This window comes from Pseudophryne corroboree, chromosome 12 (genome assembly GCF_028390025.1).
Source record: "Pseudophryne corroboree isolate aPseCor3 chromosome 12, aPseCor3.hap2, whole genome shotgun sequence".
NCBI classification, from domain to species: Eukaryota; Metazoa; Chordata; class Amphibia; order Anura; family Myobatrachidae; genus Pseudophryne; species Pseudophryne corroboree.
Genome location: NC_086455.1, coordinates 163,290,608 through 163,316,897, shown reverse-complemented (window position 1 = coordinate 163,316,897; position 26,290 = coordinate 163,290,608). Strand labels below are relative to the sequence as shown.

At 47.9% G+C, this 26,290-nt stretch overlaps 2 protein-coding genes across 2 annotated transcripts in view; one reads left to right on the top strand and one right to left on the bottom strand.

The window, feature by feature from the left end:
- Nucleotides 1–1,961, bottom strand: part of TXNDC16 (thioredoxin domain containing 16) — a 107,959-nt gene extending 105,998 nt beyond the window's left edge. The window contains exon 1 of the mRNA XM_063948399.1: nucleotides 1,824–1,961. The gene's annotated coding sequence lies outside the window, so the exon portion shown is untranslated. The remainder of the gene's footprint in view (nucleotides 1–1,823) is intronic.
- On the top strand, nucleotides 99–26,290 carry GPR137C (G protein-coupled receptor 137C). Its single transcript, XM_063948401.1, has 7 exons — nucleotides 99–689; nucleotides 7,749–7,792; nucleotides 11,098–11,320; nucleotides 18,242–18,388; nucleotides 19,405–19,527; nucleotides 19,834–19,958; nucleotides 21,986–26,290. Exons 1-7 carry the CDS (start codon nucleotides 369–371, stop codon nucleotides 22,125–22,127), a joined length of 1,125 nt encoding a protein of 374 aa, XP_063804471.1. The 5' UTR covers nucleotides 99–368; the 3' UTR covers nucleotides 22,128–26,290.

The following is a 26,290-nucleotide window of genomic DNA, read 5'->3' as shown; positions in this document are numbered from 1 at the left end:
GCGGGACCTAAACGGAGACAAAGGAGTGACTGGCGTCTGAAGCGGCCAGTCAGATACCTTCCAGCTGCTGGGCGGAGCCGGCTCGGTCCAATGGGTTCCGAGCGGAGTCCATGCGACGGGGAGGCGTGTCCCTGCCCGGCAGAATGACACGCCTCGCGTCCAATGAGGGGACGGAAGCGCCAACGGGCTGTGCGTGCGGCGGCCAATCAGCGGGCCGCGAAGTGAGAGGCGTGCCCCTCAAATGGTCGGTGCTCAGCTGATGTCTTCCAGTGGAGTTGTTGTTGTTGGAGAGACGGAGACCTGCAGCTGCAGTGGTGGCGGGGGAGAGCGCGGGGGCCCGGGACATGCAACCTCCCGCCTGACTCACCATGCCAGCTGCTGCCATCCCCTGGCCGGTGGAGCTGGGGCTGACGGTGCTGTGCACGGCGCTGTGCTCGCTGCTCTTCCTGGCGGTGTACGCGCAGCTCTGGCTGCTCCTGCACTACAAGCAGAAGAGGCTGAGCTACCAGAGCCTGCTGCTGTTCCTGTGCCTGCTGTGGGCCGGCCTCAGGACCGTCCTCTTCTCCTTCCACCTGACCGGCGGTGCCCTGGCCGAGGACCTGCAGCCCTTTCCCCTCTGGCTGCTCTACTGCGCCCCCATCTGCCTGCAGTTCTTCACCCTGTGTCTCCTCAACCTCTACTTCTCACAGGTGAGTCCTGCCCAGTGCCCCCCCTGGGGTAAGTGCTCAGTGCCTTCCTCCTGCCAGTGCCCCCCCTGGGGTAAGTGCTAAGTGCCTTCCTCCTGTCAGTGCTCCCCCTGGGGTAAGTGCCTTCCTCCTGCCCAGTGCCCCCCCCCCCCCCCCCCCCCGGGGTAAGTGCTAAGCGCCTTCCTCCTGCCAGTGCCCCCCCCCCCCCCCCCCCCTGGTGAGTGCCTAGTGCCTTCCTCCTGCCCAGTGCCCCCCCACCCCCCCGGGGTAAGTGCTCAGTTCCTTCCTCCTGCCCAGTGCCCCCCCTGGGGTAAGTGCAAAGTGACCTTCTCCTGCCCAGTGCCCCCCCTGGGGTAAGTGCCAAGTGCCCTTCTCCTGCCCAGTGCCCCTTCCCCCCCCCCCCCCTCCCGGGGTAAGTGCTTGTAGTGCCCACTCCACTGCCTTCCTCCTGTCCCGTGCAGCCCCCCCTCCAAGGACAAGTGCTGCTCCCCTCCTACTCAGTGCCCAACTAACCCTACACCCTGTTGAAAAGTACTTGCTGCTGCCTAGTGCTCCCACTGAGGTAAGTGCTTGTGGCCCCCTGGGGTAAGTGCTGCTCAATGCACTGCTGAGGTAACTATGCCCCCCCCCCCCCAGCTCTGATCAGTGCCCTGCAGGGGTAACGCTGCTGAACCTCCCTTCACCACATCCCCCTCCTCGGTGCCCTGCCGGGGTAACTCTGCTGCCCGCTCGGTGCCCTGCCGGGGTAACTCTGCTGCCCGCTCGGTGCCCTGCCGGGGTAACTCTGCTGCCTGCCACTGCTCAGCGCCCTGCCGGGGTGACTCTGCTGCCCACCACCGCCACTGCTCAGCGCCCTGCCGGGGTAACTCTGCTGCTCCCTTCCAGTGCCCTGCCGGGTTTAGTTGTGCTGTCCACCACCTTCTCCCTGGTTAGTGCCCTCCAGTGGTAACTCTGCTGTTGCTCCATGCTTGGTGCTCTCTAGGGGTAACTCTGCAGCTCGCTCTGTCACTTGCAGGGGGCACACTATCTCCTTGGTGTTATTGTCCCTCTGTCACGTACACTACTGTTCTAGTGTGCAGCAATGGGTGACCTCGTCATCCCATTCTGAAGCTGTAAACTAGTAGTTCATACTCTGACCTGCAGTGGGTGTGATAGCTCCCTGTAGGGTAAATCTGACATGCAGTTCTGTCTTGTAGGTAAATTCTTGTTTTGTTCTGTGCAGCAAAGGATGACATCACTGGTTATCTCTGCTGGTCCTGGAGATTGAATGCAGCAGTTTACGCTCTGGCCTGCAGGGGGCGTGCAGCCGCTCTATAGAATAACAAGGTTTAATACTGGCTCCTGTCTTCATTCATCAGCCTGTGAAGTTCTTGTTTTCTGAGCAGTGATGAGTGCGCTGGGTAACTGTTCTCCAGCCTGCAGGGGGCGTGCTGCGTGCCATGACAGTCACTTACTGCTCCTGTGTCTTTGTCTCATCAGCATCTTATTGGTCACCGGTAACTCTCTCTGCAGCTGTGGGTGACCCTGGCCTAGAGCTTATTGGGAGCTGCATGCAGGGTACGTGTGCCAGCTTTCCTGCAGATGAACAGCTGCTACTGGGATCCTGCTCACGCAGATAACTCTGTGCAGGAGTTAATGTGCTTATGGGTCTGTAAGCCCTCCTGCTGCCGCCCCGTGCTCATCCTCTGACGTACTGTCCTCAGTGCTGCGTCTTGTCCCGGAGTTTCCTTCCTGCGGCTCCTGACAGCTGCTCATCCTTCTGCAAAATGTTTCTGCTTTGCAGCAATTCACGGACTGGCAATGTGTAACGGGGGTGTCCTAACTATACACCATTGTGAGTTGCTTTATGCTATGGGCTGCTCATATGTATCTGTTCTCTTTAGCTATAGCAGTGGTTCCCAAACTGGATTCCCTGGCAGCCTGGGGTGCCTCGGAGCACTTGCAGGGTTGGTGGTCCAGGGCTAACTCGCATTACTCCTTAAACCCCTCCGGTGATGTTGAGGGGGGTAGAATGTGTATTATATAGGGTTCCTCTTCTGTTGAACCTGGCCTTGCCCCTAAGCTCTTTGGGTCGGGGCTGGCTTGTGCCCGTCCTGATATGCGAGCGTTCTCCCTCGGCATAAGTGGTAACGTGAGTCTCTGTCTGCAAAATGTTGAACAGAGCAGAGATTGTCCTGACTGCAGGCGATGCTAATGCTATGTGCGCTGGGTGAGGATTCCTTCTGCACCCGTGACTCCATCCTTATTTTGTGTCATTTGCACCCCCCAACCCTCCATGGGTCATGAATGATGGGTTCAGATACACAGAACCGCCAATAGCCCCTCACGCTGGTCCTGCTGGACTCCTGCCAGCCATTACGTCACCATCTGCCTAATCTCTTATTGCTGCGTCTCAGCTCCAGTGTAATCGCCTTCATGCTGCCTCCTCCTCTGGCATCGCTGGTGGCTTCCAGCATCCCAGGTACTAATACTTATACCCAGTTAATGCCCATATGGCAGCCTGCACAGGGACTTTCTGCGCTCGTCCACTGACTTCAGCCCTTTGCCGTAGCCAAAGGGTTAACCTCTGTGCGTTTAACGTTAGAACATGGATGTGTTTGGCGTTAACACTCGGGCAGCTTAATGTTCTGCAGCAGGAAATGTATGGGATGATTTAATAGACATTAAGTAGTCCTGAAAACAAATTGGTTCTTGCAGATGGTTTCTCAGCATTTCTCCTACTCGCTCTCCTTGTGTGTGACTGTAATAAGTGCCTCTGCCAGAAAGTGACCTCAGATTTCTCTGCAGTTGTGTGACCTGCAGATTACAACATGTGGGGGAAACTCGTCTTTCAAGGGTTCTAGATTGGGTGATTGTATCGGGTCTTAAAGCACTTTGAAAACTTGCGATGTTCAGCTTTCTCTGTCCGGTCTGCTCTCTCTGGTCTGTCTTAAGATCACGGTTTGAAGTTGCCACTATGCCCAGATGGACTGTATGCAATATTTATTAGGCAGAATGCCAGGTCGTCCTATATCTTGTGCGGTTACTGGACCACATGATGCGTCTCCCAAAAATGACCAGATCTGGTGCTTTGGCTAGTCATGTGTATAGGAAAGTTCCCAGCGTACAAATTTGTTTGGCAGGTGGAAGCGGGAGTTACCAGGGTTGTTTTTGGGATGTCCATTGCATAGAGGCTAGTTGTGGTGGCAACAAATACATAGCACCCTCTTTTAGGTAGCCTCAAACTCTGCATTAAATGCCTTTTGCCCTGCGTCTCAGCCAGCTTCTAGGGGGGAGACAGCCTCTCTTTGGATCCAAGATGGCCGATGTGAAACTCTGTATCTGGATAAAGGAGTCACACTGGCCATATTGGATTCAAAACAAGGCTGCATTCCCCCACTGTACGACTGTGCCCCCACCCTCAACTGTATAGGGAACTCTTTGTGACCTTGGTAATATGAAAGGAGGTATGCGTTGGGACTATACCTAGAAATTGTTAGCACAGGCACCCGTGTAAATGCTGTCGCCTTGCCATGTAGTAGGGCAGTTGTGTGTTTCATGTATAGAAATACAGGTTGAGTCTCCCTTATCCAAAATGCTTGGGACCAGAGGTATTTTGCATATCTGATTTTTCCGTATTTTGGAATAATTAGATACCATAATGAGATCATGGTGATGGGACCTAAATCTAAGCACAGAATGCATTTGTTTCATATACACTTTAGACACACAGCCTGCAGGTCATTTATTACAATATTTTTAATAACTTTGTGTATTAAACAAAGTTTGTGTACATTGAGCCATCAAAAAACAAAGGTTTCACTATCTCACTCACTCAAAGTCTGTATTTCGGAATATTTGGATATGGGATACTCAACCTGTATATCACAATAACTATAAATCACACTAATAAACTCTTCTATATCGGACATTAATAATAATGTCACAAACGTTAATGCTAGGTGCAACATAATTGTTTCTAAGAGGCCGTGGGGATGTGTACTTCCTTAGCAACTGGAGCGTCACATGACTAATGCCCCTGCCCTTAGCCCCCCATACATCTAATCCCTGATCGGCTCCACCAATTGACTTCCATCGAAGATCCATCAGGGAAATTCTTAATTTTAAGATTACCTGATATGCTGATTGCAACTGTCTTTGAGATTTTTAAACATGTTTATTCCTGATTTCCTTAGCCGGAGGGTGGAGAGACAACCCATTGTATGGGGGCCTTAAGTGTGTAAAATCCTAACTACAGAATATCCAGAATGTAGTGGCCTAAAACCTGGTAGGCCAGACGTACTTTATTATACCATAGAACTTGTCTTGTAATGGCTAAAATACTGCTGTTCCTGTGCAATCTCTGCATCTCTCATTGTAGTGCTACGTAAGTATGCTTCCACGGGTTTATGTCCATCTTCTTGTGGTTGAGGCAGCTGACCATATTCTAGTGATTGCATGGTTTTGTCTTTCTCTAGCATCCATAAGGGATATTGGGGACAGATTAGTACGATGGGGTATAGACAGGTCCAAAGGAGCCAGTGCACTTCAATTTCTTCAACTGGGTGTGCTGACTCCTCCCCTCTATGCCGCCTCCTACAGGTCAGTTTAGAAAAAAGTGCGCTCCAGACTTTTTTTTTTTTCTCTCCAATTTTCTCTCTATTTCTTTCGGTATGCTGTTTGGGCATACCTGCGCAGTGGAGTGGAGTGGTTTTGGGAGGTCACCGGCCTCTTGAGGTGCATAGCCGCTTCCCCACTGCAGGACCAATGTACTGAGGGGTTTTGTTAAGCGGGGTATGGCGCCTTGGCTGCCGCAGCATGCCGAACACCCCTAATGCCTGAAGGTGATCATCGGTGGTGGGTACACACCAGGGACCCCGCTTGGGGGGGGGGGGGAGGGGGTCCCCAGTCCACTGTGCGGCAGAAGCGCGGGTGAGGCGTACTGGTCCCTCCTGGGGCGGACCCGCTGTAGCCCCTGCGTGAGACTGGCTACATATTCTTGTAACAAACCTTTATGTGAGGGAGACATGGCCAGTATAAATATTACACCGTAGCTCTGGCGCCATTACCGTGGGGTGGGGGGGCAGAGCTACATCAGAGCGGGCTCAGCGACATTTTGGCTCCTTCCTCTGCATAAGCAGCAGCAGCCGCCTCATACAGCTCCTCCATAATGGTTGCAGGCTGGATCACTGGTACCGTGAGGACCCTTGGCCTCTGCCGCTAAGAAGAGATCTTCAGCAAGGATCGTCTGTCTACCCGGACTTACGGCGGCTTCATTTTACAGCATGGAAGTTGAGCGGAACATCCTAGCTCACAAAGGGCTTTCCAAAAAGGTCATTGCCACTATGGTGCAAGCCAGAGAACTTGTGACGTCAAAACACGATCATCATATTTGGCGGAGATATGTCTCTTGGTGTGAGGAACGCACATATCCGTCTGCGGAATTCCACTTGGGGAGATTCCTTCATTTACTGCAGACGGGAGTGGATAAAGGTTTACGGCTTGGATCCATTAAGGTTCAGATTTCAGCTCTTTCCGTCTTCTTCCAGAAGAAGTTGGCTCTCCTGCCAGAAGTTCAGACCTTCTTGCAAGGGGAGCTTCACATACAACCTCTGTTTGTGCCGCCTACGGCACCTTGGGATTTTGATGTGGTGTTACGCTTTCTACAGTCCTCCTGGTTTGAACCTCTGATGATGGTAGAAGACAAGTACCTCACAAGGAAGACTGTGATGTCACTGGCCCTTGCTTCTGCTCGACGTGTCTCAGAATTGGGGGGCCTTATCGTGTAAAAGCCCTTGCTTGTTTTTTTACGAGAACAAAGCGGAGCTGGGGACTAGACAGCAGTTCCTGCCGAAGGTTGTCTTGCATTTCACTTGAATTAACCTATTATTCCGTCCAGTTCTGGCGCTTCTGCTCCTCCGGAGGCATTTGATGCAGTGTGAGCCTTTCAAAATATGTCAAGAGGACGGCTTGGATCAGAGACTGATTCCTTGTTCGTGCTGTGTGATGCGCAGAAAAAGGGTTGCTCTGCTTCAAAGCAGTCCATTGCTTGTTTGATCAGGCTTACTATCCAACAGGCCTATGTGTCAGCAGCCTTACCGGTTCCGCAGTCTCTGAAGGCCCACTCTACGAGATTGGTGGGGGTCTTCCTGGGCGGCTGCCCGTGGAGTCTCGGCCCTCCAACTGTGCTGAGCGGCTACCTGGTCGGGGAAGAACACTTTTGTGAAGTTCTACAAGTTTGATATCCTGGCCAAAGAGGATACCCAGTTTGGGCAGGCGGTGCTGCAGATGTCTCCGCATGTTCCCGCCCGTTCTGAAAGCTTTGGGACGTCCCCATTGTACTAATCTGTCCCCAGTATCTCTTATGGATGCTAGAAAAAATAGGATTTTAAATACCTACTGGTAAATCCCTTTCCACGTAGTCCATAAGGGATATTGGGCGCCCGCCTCAGTGCGGTGACTTTCTGCAGGTTCTCTGGTATGTATTATCTGTTCAGCTGTTGATGTTGCTGGTCCGGTTGTGTTATGGTGTACTGGTGTGTAAATCTCACCACACTTATTATGTTCCTTCTCTCAAGTATGTCATTCTCCTTCGGGCACTGTTTACCTATAACTGACCTGTGGGAGGGGCATAGAGGGGAGGAGCCAGCACACCCAGTTGAAGAAATTGAAAGTGCACTGGCTCCTTTGGACCAGTCTATACCCCATCGTACTAATCTGTCCCCAATATCCCTTATGGACTACAAGAGAAGGATTTACCGGTAGGTATTTAAAATCCTATTTTCCTCATCTGCAGTATGCAGCCGCTGGCCTGCTAATGATCTATGTAACATGGTGTCTGCTATCTGAGCCTAGAGCAGTAGGCTCTGCTGTCCCTATTGCCTAATGGAATGCCCTTCTCCTAAAAACCTCTGTAGCATCTGATCCCTTCTTTCCTAACGTTCTGGCCACGCTGTAGGAAGGGCTCTCCTGGTATACGCTGGGTTTGTTTGTTTGTTTGTTTTTGTTTTGTTTTTCAATTTTATCTTTAGACCGATTTTTAAGTCTTGAAATATTAATGCATATGGCTTTGTTTCTTTACAGGTAATTTTTAAAGCCAGCTGCTCCCCAGAATTCAATAGATACAAGTAAGTTTCTAAACAGACCTCCGGTAACTGTATTTCCAACTTACCAGAATTGTGGAGAAAAGTTGTTAAAGGTGCTAGTTAATAAAGTACAGTACATTAATGGGGGAGGGGGGAGAGAGACGGCATGCGTTATGGCAATCCTTGGCGTGGTGGATACTTGAAGAGGGCACCATGGCATTTTATCTCTTCACCAAGACTTATTGCTCCATGGTCCAGTATCGTCCGAATTTAGAAATTTCTGGCATGAGAATTGGGCAGGATTTGCTCAGTGTTAAAGGCTTATCAGTCCGTCTATAATAGCCAACGCCTTGCCGCACTGCGAAGTTGAACGTAAAAATGAATTCAACCAAATCAACCAGTTCTTGCGTCCTCCGCTTCCTGCAAGACTGGTGGAAGTTAGACACCAGGGATGAGGTGGAGCGGCACTTTATCTGCTCCAGGAGCGTCTACTCTGGAAAGGGAGTTGCCCCATGTAATGAGTATTTCTAGGAAAAGGCATTATTAGTAAATTGCTGTGCTCTTGTGTCTTTACTGCAAACATGAAACTCTCCTAGGGATACGCTTTTCCTTATTTGTGGCTCCTTGTCTGCCATTGAGAATTGTGACTGTCTAAGGCCCCCCTGCTACAGGAACTGCAACTTCAAATTTAGTTTTTGCTTAAAAGATTGCTGAAGCCTAAAAACTGAATTTCCAGTTATGAACCCACAAAAGCGATAACACGTCTTTTTATATGTATGTATGTTACTGAAAAAAATGACGGATCACAGGGGTAAATTTACTAAGGTGGGAGGTGTGTGGGTTTTTTTTTTTTAACTGGCGATGTTGCCCATGGCAACCAATCGGATTATATCTCTTCTCTTCTAGAAGCAGCTAGATATATGTTAAGATGGTCATACACTATACAATTATCTGGCTGGTTGGAAGGAAAATCTGGCGATGGGTGACAATTGACCATTTGCTCCCAAACTCTGGGAAATGGACAACCCGTCATTCAGACAAAATAGTTAAATTATATAGATTTAACCAATTTGTGAACAGCTTTTGCCCATTTTCCAGTGTTTGGGAGCGAATGGTCGAATCCATCCATCGCCAGATTTTCCTTCCAACCAGCCAGATAATTGTGTAGTGTGTGTCCAACTGTAAGCAGACTCTGGTTGCTATGAGCAACATCACCAGTCGTCCCCCCCCCCCCCCCCCCCCCCTTTTTCTTTCCATTTTGTTTTTTCTGGTAACAGACCCTGTAGAACAGCATGCCCAGGCTTAGGCCTGGAAATACAGGTACATAAAATAAACAGGTGACACTTAAATGCTCCAGCACTTAATAAGTTTAATGGTCCATCTGCAATGGCCTGCGGCCACAATCTGCAATGATCCCCTGGCACAGCCAATGCCATCAGTCCCTGGCACTATGGAGACTCTGGCCTACTAACTGGCCTCTAGCAGGCATCAATGCCCAGAACTCTGGGTGAATGGGAGTTTTAACAGTTTCCTGTTCTGTGATGAGTTCCTACTGGATCTGGGCAACCAACAAAACCTGGAATTCCAAATCTCCACTGCATCTGCAGAATGTGCCGGTATTGTTTTCTTATCCCTTGGAGGGAGCTGACCCCACCAGAATGTGAACATATCGGGTGAGAGACCACCCTTTCCACCATATTTTGTTTGTTTTTCCTGCAACTTTTAACAAAGTTGTCTGCAGAGTCCATGAGACAGCTGAAGCTTCTCCACATCGTTGAGTCTAGGTTGCATCTTGTACAAAAGAAAATGCTGCCATGTTTGTAACATAGGTAGCTATAGGTACAATTGGTAGCCTGATGACAAGGAGTGAACCATCATATTGAACCTAATATACTGTATATATTGTTACTACTCGCTCTTCATTGTGCCCCGAAACAGGGGAATCCAGATGTGGAGGTCCTGTTTGCCACCTGTACAGGCTTTATACAAATGGATATGTGGGTTACTTTATCTGCATTCTGTCATATTGTCCTCTTATTTCTGTAGTTGGTCATGCTCACTTTGGCATGTCTTGCTTCTCCAAGTCCAAATGTATCGTGGGGATTGTTACATCCTAATAAAATAAAGTTACTGTAGCTCTAGGCGGAGACCAAGTGGTGGTGGGAGAAGATACATGGCTGTATCTCTACAGAGCCTTGTAGGGGGTGACTATGCTGGGAACATGCTAGTAGCAAGGTTATACATGAGCATACGGTGGTGGTGGGGAGGGGGCAAGGTTTAGGGGTAAGATGAGGGTAGAGTCTTCATCCTTCGTTGCAGGAGAACCTGAACGGAGGCTGGGCGGGAAGTGCAGGAGACAGTGGCTGTACAATATCGGGCATTACAGATTCTGTTGGTCTCTGAAGTAAGTGGCAGAGTTACAGGCAGTAAGTAAGGGGTGGGCAGAGAAGCATAGTTGAGGGTCATAAAGGATTGTTGATGGGTTTAGTAACAAGGTGGCCAACCTAATGGAAACACAGTAGTCTCTTAGCAAGAATGTGTTTTTCATAAATCTGTATTGCAGTATATACATTACAAAGTGTCGGCTTGTAAAACTCTGCGCTTCTATTCTTGTTTATGCCCAATATTTAAAAGGGCAATGCTTCTACTAGGAACGTGGACCCAGGGGCTTATGGGAAATGTCTTTTCTCCACAAAGAGAAACTAGACTCTACCCTTCTACTAGCTAAATGTGGCTAGAGCAATCATTGCCCTTTTTAAATATTGGACATTAACAATATGAGAACACCAGGTTTTACAATCCAATGCTTCATATATAATCCCCATTAGTGTCTGTATGTGGATGCACCAGATTACGCTATGAATGTTTTATGGGAATACGGAGAGTGGAAGAAGTGTGTGGTTTAAATCCCTGTATTGGCTTTTGTCGAGTTTACGGTAGTTTGTGAAATCAGAGATTTGTAAAATTGACAGAACACTGTTTATCCAGAATACTCTGCAGCCACCAAACAAATTTTAATTTATTACTTAAACCTGATATTACACCAATCCCAATCTGCTAGTGTGTGCAGCTTTTAGCAGACGTCTAGGAGTGCATGCCCAGTGGCCGGATATGCCACTCTAGTGTGTGTGTGGCAGATTGGGTGACGTGACTTGCATACCAAACATTACCTAGATTTTAAATACTCGTTCTGTGCTTTAAGTTTCTGGCTGTGGTGGGGGTAACTTTGTAAATCACTCAGTGACAGTGAGGGGCACGCCTGACATGTGGATTCCTCAGTATAGCACAATGTACGTGGTGTTTGTCACATTCCACATGTGTCTGACTTTTGTCTCTTCCTCGTACAGGGTTCCTCTGCATTTCGGATTCTTCCTGATCAGCCTGGCCTTCCTAGTAGTGAACCTATCCTGCATCATGATCAGCAGTGGATCCGATGACCCCCACGGATGGATCGCAATGACTAGGCTAATATTTAGTGACTTTCTGTTTGCTGCCTGTTCAATATGCCTGGCCAATAACACCTACAGGATTGCAAACACCTCCCCTGCGTACGTCTATCTAGAATCAAAGGTAACTAGTATTTTACACTTCTCTGACGTCCTAGTGGATGCTGGGACTCCGTAAGGACCATGGGGAATAGCGGCTCCGCAGGAGACAGGGCACAAGAATAAAAGCTTTAGGATCAGGTGGTGTGCACTGGCTCCTCCCCCTATGACCCTCCTCCAAGCCTCAGTTAGATTTTTGTGCCCGAACGAGAAGGGTGCAATCTAGGTGGCTCTTCTGAGCTGCTTAGAATAAAAGTTTATTTTAGGTTTTTTATTTTCAGTGAGTCCTGCTGGCAACAGGCTCACTGCATCGTGGGACTAAGGGGAGAAGAAACGGACTCACCTGCATGCAGAGTGGATTGGGCTTCTTAGGCTACTGGACATTAGCTCCAGAGGGACGATCACAGGTTCAGCCTGGATGGGTCCCGGAGCCGCGCCGCCGGCCCCCTTACAGAGCCAGAAGAGCGAAGAGGTCCGGTGAAATCGGTGGCAGAAGACGATCCTGTCTTCAGACTAAGGTAGCGCACAGCACTGCAGCTGTGCGCCATTGCTCTCAGCACACTTCACTCTCCGGTCACTGAGGGTGCAGTGCGCTGGGGGGGAGCGCCCTGAGACGCAATATAACAGATGATACCTTAGGTTGGCAAAAGAATACATCACATATAGCTCTTGGGCTATATGGATGTATTTTAACCCCTGCCATTATTACAGAAAAGAGCGGGAGATAAGGCCGTCGTGAAGGGGCGGAGCCTATCTCCTCAGCACACAAGCGACATTTTCCCTCACAGCTCCGCTGGAAGGACGGCTCCCTGACTCTCCCCTGCAGACTTGCTACAGAATCAGGGTAAAAAAGAGAAGGGGGGGCACCATTGGCAGCTAAAAATTATATAAACAGCAGCTATAAGGGAATAACACTTACACAGGGATAACCTTATATGTGTGTGTGTGTGTGTGTGTGTGTGTGTATGTATATATAGCGCGCTTGGTGTGTGCTGGCAGACTCTCCCTCTGTCTCTCCAAAGGGCTTGTGGGGTCCTGTCCTCTATCAGAGCATTCCCGGTGTGTGTGCTGTGTGTCGGTACGTGTGTGTCGACATGTATGAGGAGGAAAATGATGTGGAGGCGGAGCAATTGCCTGGGTTAGTGATGTCACCCCCTAGGGTGTCGACACCTGACTGGATGATCGTATTTAAAGAATTAAGTGATAATGTCAGCACTTTGCAAAAAACGGTTGATGACATGAGACAGCCGGCAAATCAATTAGTGCCTGTCCAGGCGTCTCAGACACCGTCAGGGGCCCTAAAACGCCCGTTACCTCAGTGGGTCGACACAGACCCAGACACAGATACTGAGTCTAGTGTCGACGGTGAGGAGACAAACGTAATGTCCAGTAGGGCCACACGTTACATGATCACGGCAATGAAGGAGGCATTGAACATTTCTGACACTACAAGTACCACAAAGAAGGGTATTATGTGGGGTGTGAAAAAACTACCAATAGTTTTCCCTGAGTCAGATGAGTTAAATGAGGTGTGTGATAAAGCGTGGGTTTCCCCCGACAAAAAACTGCTAATTTCTAAAAAATTACTGGCACTATATCCTTTCCCGTCAGAGGTTAGGACGCGTTGGGAAACACCCCCTAGGGTAGATAAGGCGCTCACACGTTTATCTAAACAAGTAGCGTTACCATCTCCTGATACGGCCACCCTCAAGGAACCAGCAGATAGAAGGCTAGAAAATATTCTTAAAAGTATATACACACATACTGGTGTTATACTGCGACCAGCAATCGCTTCAGCCTGGATGTGCAGTGCTGGAGTCGCGTGGTCGGATTCCCTGACTGAAAATATTGATACCCTGGATAGGGACAATATACTGCTAACTATAGAGCATTTGAAGGATGCATTACTATATATGCGTGATGCACAGAAGGATATCTGCACCCTGGCATCAAGAGTAAGTGCTATGTCCATTTCTGCCAGAAGAGCGTTATGGACGCGACAGTGGTCAGGCGATGCGGATTCAAAACGACATATGGAAGTATTGCCGTATAAAGGGGAGGAGTTATTTGGGGCTGGTCTATCGGACCTGGTGGCCACGGCAACGGCTGGAAAATCCACCTTTTTACCCCAGGTCACTTCACATCAGCAGAAAAAGACACCGTCTTTTCAAACTCAGTCCTTTCGTTCCCATAAGTACAAGCGAGCTAAAGGCCATTCCTTCCTGCCCCGGCGCAGAGGAAGGGGAAAAAGACTGCACCATGCAGCCGCTTCCCAGGAGCAGAAGCCCTCCCCTGCTTCTGCCAAGTCTTCAGCATGACGCTGGGGCTTTACAAGCAGACTCAGACATGGTGGGGGCCCGTCTCAAGAATTTCAACGCGCAGTGGGCTCACTCGCAAGTGGACCCCTGGATTCTACAGGTAGTATCGCAGGGGTACAAACTGGAATTCGAGGCGTTTCCCCCTCGCCGGTTCCTGAAGTCTGCTCTACCAAAGTCTCCCTCCGACAGGGAGGCAGTTTTGGAAGCCATTCACAAGCTGTATTCCCAGCAGGTGATAATCAAGGTACCCCTCCTACAACAGGGAAAGGGGTATTATTCCACGCTGTTTGTGGTACCGAAGCCGGACGGCTCGGTGAGACCAATTTTAAATCTGAAATCCTTGAACACTTACATAAAGAGGTTCAAATTCAAGATGGAATCACTCAGAGCGGTGATAGCAAACCTGGAAGAAGGGGACTATATGGTGTCTCTGGACATCAAGGATGCTTATCTCCACGTCCCAATCTACCCGTCTCACCAAGGGTACCTCAGGTTTGTAGTACAAAACTGTCATTATCAGTTTCAGACGCTGCCGTTTGGGTTGTCCACGGCACCTCGGGTCTTTACCAAGGTAATGGCCGAAATGATGATTCTTCTTCGAAGAAAAGGCATCTTAATTATCCCTTACTTGGACGATCTCCTGATAAGGGCAAGGTCCAGGGAACAGTTAGAAGTCGGAGTAGCACTATCTCAGGTAGTGTTACGTCAGCACGGGTGGATCCTAAATATTCCAAAATCGCAGCTGATTCCTACGACACGTCTACGGTTCCTAGGAATGATTCTGGACACAGTCCAGAAAAAGGTGTTTCTCCCGGAGGAGAAGGCCAGGGAGTTATCCGAGCTAGTCAGGAACCTCCTAAAACCAGGCCAGGTGTCAGTGCATCAGTGCACGAGGGTCCTGGGAAAAATGGTGGCTTCTTATGAAGTGATTCCATTCGGAAGATTCCATGCAAGAACTTTTCAGTGGGATCTGCTGGACAAATGGTCGGGATCGCATCTTCAGATGCATCAGCGGATAACCCTGTCGCCAAGGACAAGGGTGTCTCTTCTGTGGTGGCTGCAGAGTGCTCATCTACTAGAGGGCCGCAGATTTGGCATTCAGGATTGGATCCTGGTGACCACGGATGCAAGCCTGAGAGGCTGGGGAGCAGTCACACAGGGAAGAAATTTCCAGGGCTTGTGGTCAAGCATGGAAGCATCTCTTCATATAAACATTCTGGAACTAAGGGCCATTTACAATGCCCTAAGTCAAGCGAAACCCCTGCTTCAGGGTCAGGCGGTATTGATCCAATCGGACAACATCACGTCAGTCGCCCACGTAAACAGACAGGGCGGCACGAGAAGCAGGAGGGCAATGGCAGAAGCTGCAAGGATTCTTCGCTGGGCGGAAAATCATGTGATAGCACTGTCAGCAGTGTTCATTCTGGGAGTGGACAACTGGGAAGCAGACTTCCTCAGCAGACACGACCTCCACCCGGGAGAGTGGGGACTTCACCCAGAAGTCTTCCACCTGATAGTAAACCGTTGGGAAGAACCAAAGGTGGACATGATGGCGTCCCGTCTAAACAAAAAACTAGACAGATATTGCGCCAGGTCAAGGGACCCTCAGGCAATAGCGGTGGACGCCCTGGTAACGCCGTGGGTGTACCAGTCAGTGTATGTGTTCCCTCCTCTGCCTCTCATACCAAAGGTACTGAGAATCATAAGAAGGAGAGGAGTAAGAACTATACTCGTGGCTCCGGATTGGCCAAGAAGGACTTGGTACCTGGAACTTCAAGAGATGCTCACGGACGAACCGTGGCCTCTACCTCTGAGAAAGGACCTGCTCCAGCAGGGGCCTTGTCTGTTCCAAGACTTACCGCGGCTGCGTTTGACGGCATGGCGGTTGAACGCCGGATCCTGAGGGAAAAGGCATTCCAGATGAAGTCATCCCTACCCTGGTCAAGGCCAGGAAGGACGTAACCGCAAAACATTATCACCACATTTGGCGAAAATGTTGCGTGGTGAGGCCAAGAAGGCCCCTACAGAGGAATTTCAACTGGGTCGTTTCCTCCATTTCCTGCAAACAGGACTAGCTATGGGCCTAAAATTAGGGTCCATTAAGGTTCAAATTTCGGCCCTGTCGATTTTCTTCCAGAAAGAACTGGCTTCAATGCCTGAAGTTCAGACATTTGTAAAAGGGGTACTGCATATACAGCCTCCTTTTTGTGCCTCCAGTGGCACCTTGGGATCTCAATGTTGTGTTGAGTTTTCTAAAGTCACATTGGTTTGAACCACTCACCACTGTGGACTTCAAATATCTCACATGGAAGGTGACGATGCTGTTAGCCCTGGCTTCAGCCAGGCGTGTGTCAGAATTGGCGGCTTTATCATATAAAAGTCCTTACTTAATTTTTCATTCTGACAGGGCAGAATTGAGGACTCGTCCTCAATTTCTACCTAAGGTGGCTTCTGCATTTCACATGAACCAACCTATTGTGGTACCTGCGGCTACTAGGGACTTGGAGGACTCCAAGTTGCTTGACGTTGTCGGGGCCCTGAAAATATGTTTCCAGGACGGCTGGAGTCAGAAAATCTGACTCGCTGTTTATCCTGTATGCACCCAACAAGCTGGGTGCTCCTGCTTCTAAGCAGACGATTGCTCGTTGGATTTGTAGTACAATTCAGCTTGCACATTCTGTGGCGGGCCTGCCACAGCCAAAATCGGTAAAAGCCCATTCCACAAGGAAAGTGGGCTCATCTTGGGCGGCTGCCCGAGGGGTCTCGGCTTTACAACTTTGCCGAGCAGCTACTTGGTCAGGGGCAAACACGTTTGCAAAATTCTACAAATTTGATACCCTGGCTGAGGAGGACCTGGAGTTCTCTCATTCGGTGCTGCAGAGTCATCCGCACTCTCCCGCCCGTTTGGGAGCTTTGGTATAATCCCCATGGTCCTTACGGAGTCCCAGCATCCACTAGGACGTCAGAGAAAATAAGGTTTTACTTACCGATAAATCTATTTCTCGTAGTCCGTAGTGGATGCTGGGCGCCCATCCCAAGTGCGGATTGTCTGCAATACTTGTATATAGTTATTGTTACAAAAATTCGGGTTATTGTTGTGAGCCATCTTTTCAGAGGCTCCTTTTGCGTTTATCATACTGTTAACTGGGTTCAGATCACAAGTTGTACGGTGTGATTGGTGTGGCTGGTATGAGTCTTACCCGGGATTCAATATCCTTCCTTATTATGTACGCTCGTCCGGGCACAGTATCCTAACTGAGGCTTGGAGGAGGGTCATAGGGGGAGGAGCCAGTGCACACCACCTGATCCTAAAGCTTTTATTCTTGTGCCCTGTCTCCTGCGGAGCCGCTATTCCCCATGGTCCTTACGGAGTCCCAGCATCCACTACGGACTACGAGAAATAGATTTATCGGTAAGTAAAATCTTATTACTCATCCATGTAGGACGGATTCTTAGTGGGTAATTATGTAGTGGGTGGGGTTTTGCTTTTTTGTTTAGGTCAAAGAGCTATTGCTGTAACAAAATTATACATGAATACCTGTGTTTTATTGCATCGGTCATTGTGATGTGACTGACATTAGAGCTTCGGACTGGGCATTCAGATCTCTGTGCTGGTGGCCCCAGTCTTGCAGTGGGTGACTGTTACAGCCTGTATCCAGTCACTTTATTGGGATGGTCCCAGGAGACGTGAGCCACTCTGGTAGTAGGCTGTACCTGCCCGCTGTGGGACTATACCAGGACTGGAGGTGTGTGGGAAACCACCAAACTAAATTCTGTAATCCTAATAGAAGGTTGGTGGAAAGAGGAGCGTCCCTGTTCCAGCCAATAGTAAAGTGGCACTGCCATTCCTGATGGGAAGTATTTGAGTGGAAGATGCATCTTGGGAGTAACACTTGGAAAGTCTGGCAGCGGAATGTTGCCCTATGTGTAAGTAGACTGGCCCAGCTTAAGTGTATGGTCTACTTCACCAGTTGTGGCCTTAGGCCTCTCTTATCTGCTGTAGAGCATCAGAAGCAACGATTTAACTGTTTGGTTCTGTCCCTAGACAGGCTCTCGTTGTCATTCTGGCTGCGGGCTGGGGTTCTATGCCTATAATGGTTCACGTTGTCATTCTGGTTCCGGGCTGGGTTCTGTGCCTACAGGCTCCTTTATGTAATTCTGGCACAGATTCTGACCAGAGGCAAAACATCAGGTGATGTTTTACTTGAACACATGCGTCTAAGATGCCCTGCTCACGCGTCATGGTGACTTCAGGGACCCATGCAGTTCTGATAGGTGATGGTGGGGGGGTGACTAAGTCTGAGGTGTGCCGGGATCAGGTGCTGCATTGGAAAACATCCCTCCGGCAGCCAAATTCCGATGGGCATTTTGAGCAATCATAGGGTTGCTTTGATGGTGTGGCTGGTGTCTTTGCTCGAGGGTCTGACTCTGCATAGCATGGCGTACTAGAGTTGCAGCCATTGGGTGTCTCAATAGCCTGCACATCAGCTGCTGCAGCATTAGCGTAACTTTGCAGTGTCGGCCGCAGCAAAAGTCTCATCCGCCTCTGAATCTGCCCCTGGCCTGAAGAGATCCTTTTTATTCTCTCCATAGCTTTGACCCATTTTATGTGCTTTCCTCTTGCCCAGGGCACCTCGGGAAGCCAAGCAGTCGTGACGGGTTCCGTAATCAGCGTACTCTATATTTTGAGAGCCTTGTACAACTTTGTAGTTTCCATCCAGCCAGAGAACAAGCCAAGTCCTTTCAGCTATGGCTGGAATGGAGTCCACGATGAGGTAAGTCTGTCACCTGGCTATGCCTCCCTATAATGCATGATGATCATGTGACACTGTCACTGGCTCCTACTTTCCCTGTGACACCATAGATCGGCTGTGACATGGGTGGGGGGGATTGGGACGTGTGCAGCCCTGCCCACTGCTCTGCAGCCCTGGCCCCTCTTGACTTCCACATATAGGCTGTGCTAACTTACAAAGCGCTGCCTAGGATGCAATTTAGAGGACGTGACTTAACTGCTATTTAAGTGACGCTATTGCAACCTAATGCATCTCCCATTAGTACAGATGCAGTCTGTTTAAAAAAATAAAATAAAATAAAAATCTAGTCTGGGGTTCCAGTCAGTGGGTAGGCAAAGTCTAGTTCAGAGGTGGGCAGTAAGCAGCTCCCCAGCTGCTATAGAACTACATATCCCAGCATGCTCTGCTACTGTTTTGCTATTTTGGCAATGTTAAAATGGTTGCAGAGCATGCAGGGATGTGTAGTTCAACAGCAGCTTTATTGCCCAATGGCCACCCCTGATCTAGTTAACCAGTCCATAGGTTGGCATGGTCAAAGGGTCGACAAGATAATGGTCGACGCACAAATGCTTGACAAGTTTCTATCTTCAACTTTTGTTTGATTTACTATACACATGGACTGCAATTGGAAATAGTAACGCGAGTGAGGCACCTTGCCCGAATCGTGACGAGCGGAGCAAGCCCACAAGGGTACACGTTTACACTAATTATGGTCACAGGTGATGAAACAAATTAAAAAGAATTTAAAATTGTGTCTAACTTTGACCCTATATGGCCGACACGGTCAAATCTATTGGCGGTCTATCTAAAAACCTGTAGATCTATTATACCGCAGCCTTACATCTGACAGCAACTGCAACTACAAAGTGCGATTGTGCAGCTACCTTTAGCATTAGTGTGACCCGCTGGTTAGATGGGTCACATGGTCTGTTGCTCACACTGCGGTAAATCTTGTTCCTGTTTGATGCATGATGTAAATGTGCACATCTCACTCCTAGGCTGTCACAGAGAGCTTTGGGCTGGAGTATCTCACCTTTGGCATTTTCCTGGTATTCTGCGAGTTCTTGCCGGTGTGCTTGATGACTTATTTCTTCCGTGCCAAGAAGCTGGGCCAGAACTTGGTGAGTTTCACCGTCCTGCTATCGCAACGCAGTATTCATCTTTACCAGCCTTCATGCTGCGACTAAGGGTATTAGACTGTCATTTCACCCTTGTGCAACTCCATTCCTGCCACAACACACAGTGCGGGCCTAGCTGCCTTACACTTACAAGTCCTTATCGGACATACACAAGCTATCTATGGCCAAAAAGGGCAAGTGAGGGGGAAGAGGGGACTACCAAGCTTACTCTGGGATTATATACCAGCCTACAAAGGCATCTGCATGGCAGGTTTTCTGGTGCATTCATACTCTCTCCTCCTCCTGTAGGAAGCTGCTGGTATGGTAAATAGTCACAGCTTTGGCTCCAGAGCTTACTTCTTTGACAATCCTAGAAGGTACGACAGCGATGACGACTTGCCCAGATTGGCCAATGCCAGAGGGGAGAGAGGAAGGTGAGTAATCTACCTCTCGTAGAGTTCAGCATGTTAGGGAACTGAGATGACTCTTTCCTTAGACCAGGCATGTCCAAACTGCGGCCCTCCAGCTGTTGTGAAACTACATATCCCAGCATGCCCTGACACAGTTTTGCTGTCAGAGAATGCTAAAGCTGTGTCAGGGCATGCTGGGATGTGTAGTTTCTCAACAGCTGGATGGCCGCAGTTTGGATATGCCTGCCTTAGACTGTTAAAGTGAGAGAATATGTACTTAGGTTCCAGGGCGTTTTCCAGCAACATATTGGCAAGTATTACCAAAAAAAAAAAGCCCACGTTTGCTTTTGAGCATAATTTAAAAATAAATAAATACATTATTTTTTAAATTATGCTCAAAAACAAACGTGGGCCTTTTTTTTTTTTTTTTTTTTTTTTTTTTGTGTGCAATTTTATTTAAAAGATAAACCCTCAGTCTGCACCAAAAAGAGAATGTGGTGGATGGTGTAGAGTTTGAGGCTTAAGGCCCGTACACACTGGCCGATATATCGGTGGTCCGTCGGCCAGTGTGTACGGACGATATGTCTGTGAACTCAGTCGTTCAAACATATCACATCGGCCCCGCAGCACAGCTGACTGCCAATATGTCTACCAATATATTGGCGCATCGCTGTGTGTGTGTGTATGGGCAGCATGCTGCAGCAGCCGGCGGTGATTGACAGCTGAACTGGGGTCCAGTTCATGACGTCTGTCCCCGACGGATCGGGCAGTGTATATGCACAGCACACTGCCCGATCCGTCCATAGATATATCTGCCGATCAATTGATCGGCAGATATGTCAGTGTGTACATACCTTTTTAGATTAGCCGTTCTATGCACTGACTCTTCATAAACGGCTGCTTCCCTTTTCATCGGTGGATTAAAGCACTGTAGTCACTTAGTGCCTCATGTCTCTGTTCATACACTGTGACTGCACGTCTGGTTATGTGATCTATTTTGCCAGCATGTGGCTCTTCTCACTTGGACACAACACACTAACCCACTGCTCTCTCTGGCCACCCTCTGTGCAGCACTCTGCTCCTCTATATCTGTAGCCTGTTGGGCTAGCAATAGAAATAGCTTGTAGCTGGTGGTCCCTGGAGAAACCAAGGAGAAGGTGTATCAAGTGTTGAGTGGGGAAATTGCCCATAGCAACAAGCAGCTTTGAGGTATCAAGTACATTCTATAAAATGATAGGCAGGAGCTTGTTGGTTGCTATGGGCAACTTTTTTCCATTCTTTGGAACTTTCTGTGCAAACTTTTAGCATATACAAATAAGCTGTCAAGTCACCCACTGACGTTTAAATGTAGCGTCACCTGACATCCTAGTAGGATCATGTGATGGCTTAACCTGGCAGGTCCTCTAGGCTGGCCTCTAGATTTGGTTCACTCTATCCAGTCTTTGCCTTTTGGGATCTCCCTACCAAATAGACCAGATCATATGAAGTCTACCATCCCCTATTATAATCTACTGCAAGTCCCTGTAGTGAGCACTTATCTCCGTTAGATGCACTCTGTTAGACTGGGGAAGCATATAGGTTTTTGGATAGAATACTTTAAATCTGTGGTTCTCAAACTTCAACACTCTACCTTCACCCAACAGGTCACGTTCTGAAGATTTCTGCCTGTGGAAACTGGTGGAATACCTGTGCATGACTAGGGAAATCCACAAAACATGACCTGTTGGTGGTACTGGAGGACTGCAGTTGAGAACCACTCCCAGTCTCTCTAATCCTTCTAGTTACCAACTGCTTGGTGCAAGGGGGTTTTAGTCCACCCTAGGAATCAAGAATGGGTCCACAAACATCCACACAGGCTCCCATGATCCTATGATGAGGGACGGCCGTCCACTTTCTAATCGCAGGAAGTGTCCTGATCGTGTCTCTCATTCTTGTTGAATTTAAACCTTTGTAACTTGCAAAGCAATTTATTTTATTTAAGTGTATAATTTTGGTTGTTTACAATTTTTAAATGTGTTTTTTTTTTTTTTTTTTGTTTTCTGCCTCTTCAGTTTGTCATCTACCCCAAAGTCCTCTGGATGGTACGGAACGATATGCCCAACCAGTGGCTGTGCCCTCGGACCAAATTTACTGAATGAGCCTCCATCAGGGACTCCTATCCTCTTCACATGTGGAGCGAATACACTGGCGTGACCCTGAGGACGGGCCTGTACACCTGCACTCTTTGCTGGGACACCGTAAGCCGGGTCCAGTAGCTTTTTGTTTACGTCTGGGTTAATGCTGCATCTGCACATACATTCCGTTTTTTGAAGACTGAAACAGTCTTGGATGCAGCTTCCCTAAGACTTGCTGAGGTACTAGAAGGTTTCAGGCGCGGAACGGCAGCTGGCGACACTCGCGTATGTAACTTTTTGTCCTCTGCCATGTATGTATTTCATGTAGGGGAACAACTAATCTCTACCAACTCAAGACATTTCAGAAAGGATAAAGGCGTTATACCGCCGCTGAAGACAAACTCTTCACCGTGATTGGTCTGTTTCCTATTTATAATGAAGTTGCCCTATAATTAATTTACTTCTAAATATTTTATTATGGGGTTGTTTTTTGTTTCTCCATTTTTTTTTTTTTTTTTTTTTTTTCCCCCAAGAACGTCTAGGGCAGATCTGTAAAGGAACAAACATGGGTGCTTATTGGTGCCAACTTACAGGGCTTTGCACATATGTTCTGGATAAAAGCCCTAGACCATATCGGGCAGTTTAAATACAAAGCTCCCGTCACATCACGCACCTGACCCGTAGTGCTAGTCTGACCAGCCTCGAGTGATCCGGCAAAGCACTCTGATAAATGCTGCATTCCCGCTGCTGACTCGCGCTTTCCTGGTGCCATTCCGCTACTGTACAGCCAGCGGAGCTGAGGCAGGTAGGACAAGATTCCACAGGCTGCGTAAGACTACCCTTATACTGTGATAATGTATTTATCGGGTAAATGCGATCTAGCCATAAAAAGGAACTTGTGTGAAATATATAATGTAGCATTTTATTTAATTATCTTTGCAGCCAAATCCACATAGATAAAGATGTACTTTGTGACTTTCCTAAAGAAACTCTCTGCAGTTTTCTAAGTCTCTAGCAGCCAGGTCCAGAGTTCTGCATCCAACATGTAACGGGTGTATGGCTCTCAGACCTCAGGGCCTAACAAAGGGGCCCAATTTCCTGAAAACTCTACTTCTCTCTGCTCTTATAAAAACTCTTCAAGACCACCAGCCTATTACAAATGTCCATAACTACTATTGCAGTGACCTGTGCTGAATATTAATAAAGGAATATCATTATTTGGCAGCAGTAACTGCTACACGGAGTAAGGTGGAAGTTCAGGAGCATTGGGGGTTGTATTCTAGCATCTGTAAGCTTTAAGCCTTTCTGCTGGGCAATGTGGTTACATCCTGTATTACAAGTTGCCCTCTAAATAATGAACTTGGTAACTACAAAAGGCAGACGGGCGAATCGTTGTACCTGTGCTCTTGCCTCAGGAAGCCGTTGGCTTGTGGTCTGAGTAACGGGGATTCGGCCTTTCTGATCTGGTCTGTAACCGATATATCAACTCTGAGAATAAGATACCTTGTATTGAAGGCTTTTTGGCCCAGTTCCTCTAGTAGCATATCTCTAGTAGCCAGTCTGTCATTAACGTACGTTTAATCTCAAGACTGGCCGGCTTGCCCGGGTAGCTTGTTGGACTCTTCCAGTACTGCATGGAGCCAGTAGGGGTCAGTGTTCAGCCTGCAATGACTTGTAGCTGGCGTATTGCCCCTGTTGGTCGTTTCTTGACGAATGGGCAGAACCTGGTTTGGGGTTAATTGCACATGGCAGTGGTCTTAATAGTTTTGGAGACTGCTAGTGGAAGGTGCACGTCGGGACCATCTGTGTACAGGATTAATGTATATTTAAATGGTGGATGACTATATAGGTTTATAAACCTGCCTCGGAGTATAAATGCCAGTCTACAGTATGCCCTCCAGACCAGGTTTGACTCCCATCAGCTAAAGAATATCTCCACTTATCCTATTACACTCCTTCCAAACCTAAAATATCTCCATAATGCACAGTACTTATTACCTGGGGTAAGGGCCCCCAAAGGGCTCAGGTGTGTGTTTTTGTTGGATGCAACTTTTTATACTATTGCAGTGCCGCACATCTTGCTTGCCTATATCACCACTACTAATATTTGGCTATCCTGTCTAAAACGGGCCACATGTCTCTAAAATTAGAAGGCTAAATTCAGAATGTCTCTAGATTCTTACCTGCACCTTTTTATAAATAAGCACAATTATGAAGTCTGTTCCGTGGCCAGCTACCTGAAGGTGTGTACCTGTTTGCAGCCATTTTGTGGGCTGAACCACTGTCCGTGAACATGCAGTCCATTGATTTCTAGAAACAAATGTCCCCTGTGTTCTTGGCACAGTGGTATCATCCAGTCTCGCCGGGTTGGTTTATTGGTTCAGGCCCCAAAATGGCTGCCCTCAATGTGTAAATAGGTATGCTTCAGTGCCAACGTGTTAGTGTTTATAAACCTACATGACGTGACCAGTGTGAGCATTTTTGTTTGATGGAATTTCGTTGCTGTTTGTGTTCTCGCAAACGTTGCGTTACAAACCAAAACTGTGAACAACTTATACTGTGCAGTACACAGAAGGGGCTGTCGCCCATATTATCAGTGTATGGGTGAGCTAGTCTGCTGCAGTGGCCATAGTCTTACATGTTTCTTAATCTTGGCTAGATAAGATTGCTAGAGCATAGGTCCTCAAACTCAGTCCTCAGGACCCCCAACAGTTCATGTTTTCCAGGTAACCCAGCAGGAGCACAGCTGACTCATTTTTATAAAGGTCCACAGGTGAGCTAATTATTTCACTTGTGATTGTGAGGAGATCTGGAAAACATGCACCGTGTGGGGTCCTCAGTTTGAGAACCTGTGTTCCAGATCGTCCTTCATGGTGCCTGTCGTGGTCTGTGTGAGGCACCCTGTCAAGTTACTATTATCACTGAGGCTCAGTCTCCCTCCAGTTTTTGATGGTTCCTGATTGAATATTGGGTCCACTCATTTCAGAATAACGACTCAATTTTTATTTTTTGGTGTGTGCATATTGAATGTGCAATAATTGATTAATCTAGTCCACTTCAGGCAATTGCATGTGGCTTTTTTTTTTTTTTTTTTTTCCTCTTAATATATATTGGTCTTAGAATGTTAAATGTTTTATGTGTTGGTTGATTCTACAGTGGAGGAGGTGATGGGAATCTATCAGACTGGGCATTTGGGTTTGCACTACTGCCTGAATCCATACTGTTCGGTGGTCTCTCGCCCCCTTGCTAAACCCGGCTGGAATTCTGTTCCCTTGTCACACCAGAGAAATTAATTGGCTACACTGGTTTTAAAAGCTGCATTTCCCTGACGGGGGAGGGGGGGGGACAAATGTCTCCAATTGATTTCAGCGTTCCACTTAGGGAGTCCAGCTCCAATAACGCTCGTTTCCTAGCCAGATAATCTGTTCTAAATCGTCCTGATACAGTATAACTTGCACTAAGTTTACATCCATATCCTGTCATGTGTAGCTCTAAAAAAAAAAATTTTATGAAAAAAATCCTCCTATAATGATTGGCTGTCTGGCCTGCACATACAGTACTAATTGCAATGGGTGGCTTGTCCGCCCTCAGGCAACTTCCTCTTCCATGCACAATTCCGATTCTTTGCCTTTTTGATCAACGCAACTGTAGACTAATGCACAAAGCTCCACGTGTCTGTCGGGCAGTGGAAATCTCACTTTTAAACCCCGGACGTGGCATTCAGTTCTGACCTCCAAGCTGTAACCTGTTTGCCCTACACACAGAAGGAAGCTGAGTGCCCTTACTCCATGGGTTGAGCCCAAGGAAATCATCTCGCTGTGCCTCGTTCTAGTTGATGTGAAACGGGCCTATCTTTGTTTCATAATAGTAAACCTTTTTGCCAAAGAGTTACAAACATAAATTTGGCTTTCTTGCTATAAAATTTGAAGCACTTTAAAGGAATGTGTGGGCATGAGTGGAGTTTTTGAAAAACTAGTTTGATCATTATTAGTATAAACTATTTTATTTGGGGGGTGGGGGGGTTGGAGAGTTGCATTGGCACACGTATTTTATAACTTTGTTTGACCCAGGGACTGCCACCAGGCAACATTGTAATGTTATAAGACCCTTTTGAGCGGAGGATTACCAATGACTTCTATGTGCTGGTTTTAATCTAAATTGGCCAATGAATGTATGTATGAAGGTCTTTTCACTAAACTTGTAAAGAAGCTTATGTACTGAAATAAACGTATCTGCACTAAA

What these genes read in the sequence shown, in the direction of transcription:
- GPR137C (XM_063948401.1), top strand. Translation starts at nt 369, where the DNA reads ATGCCAGCTGCTGCCATCCCCTGGCCGGTGGAGCTGGGGCTGACGGTG. An exon ending in TCAACCTCTACTTCTCACAG is followed by an intron (nt 690 to 7,748) that starts GTGAGTCCTGCC and finishes GTTTCTTTACAG; the next exon opens with GTAATTTTTAAAGCCAGCTG. An exon ending in AGAAGCTGGGCCAGAACTTG is followed by an intron (nt 19,528 to 19,833) that starts GTGAGTTTCACC and finishes CTCCTCCTGTAG; the next exon opens with GAAGCTGCTGGTATGGTAAA.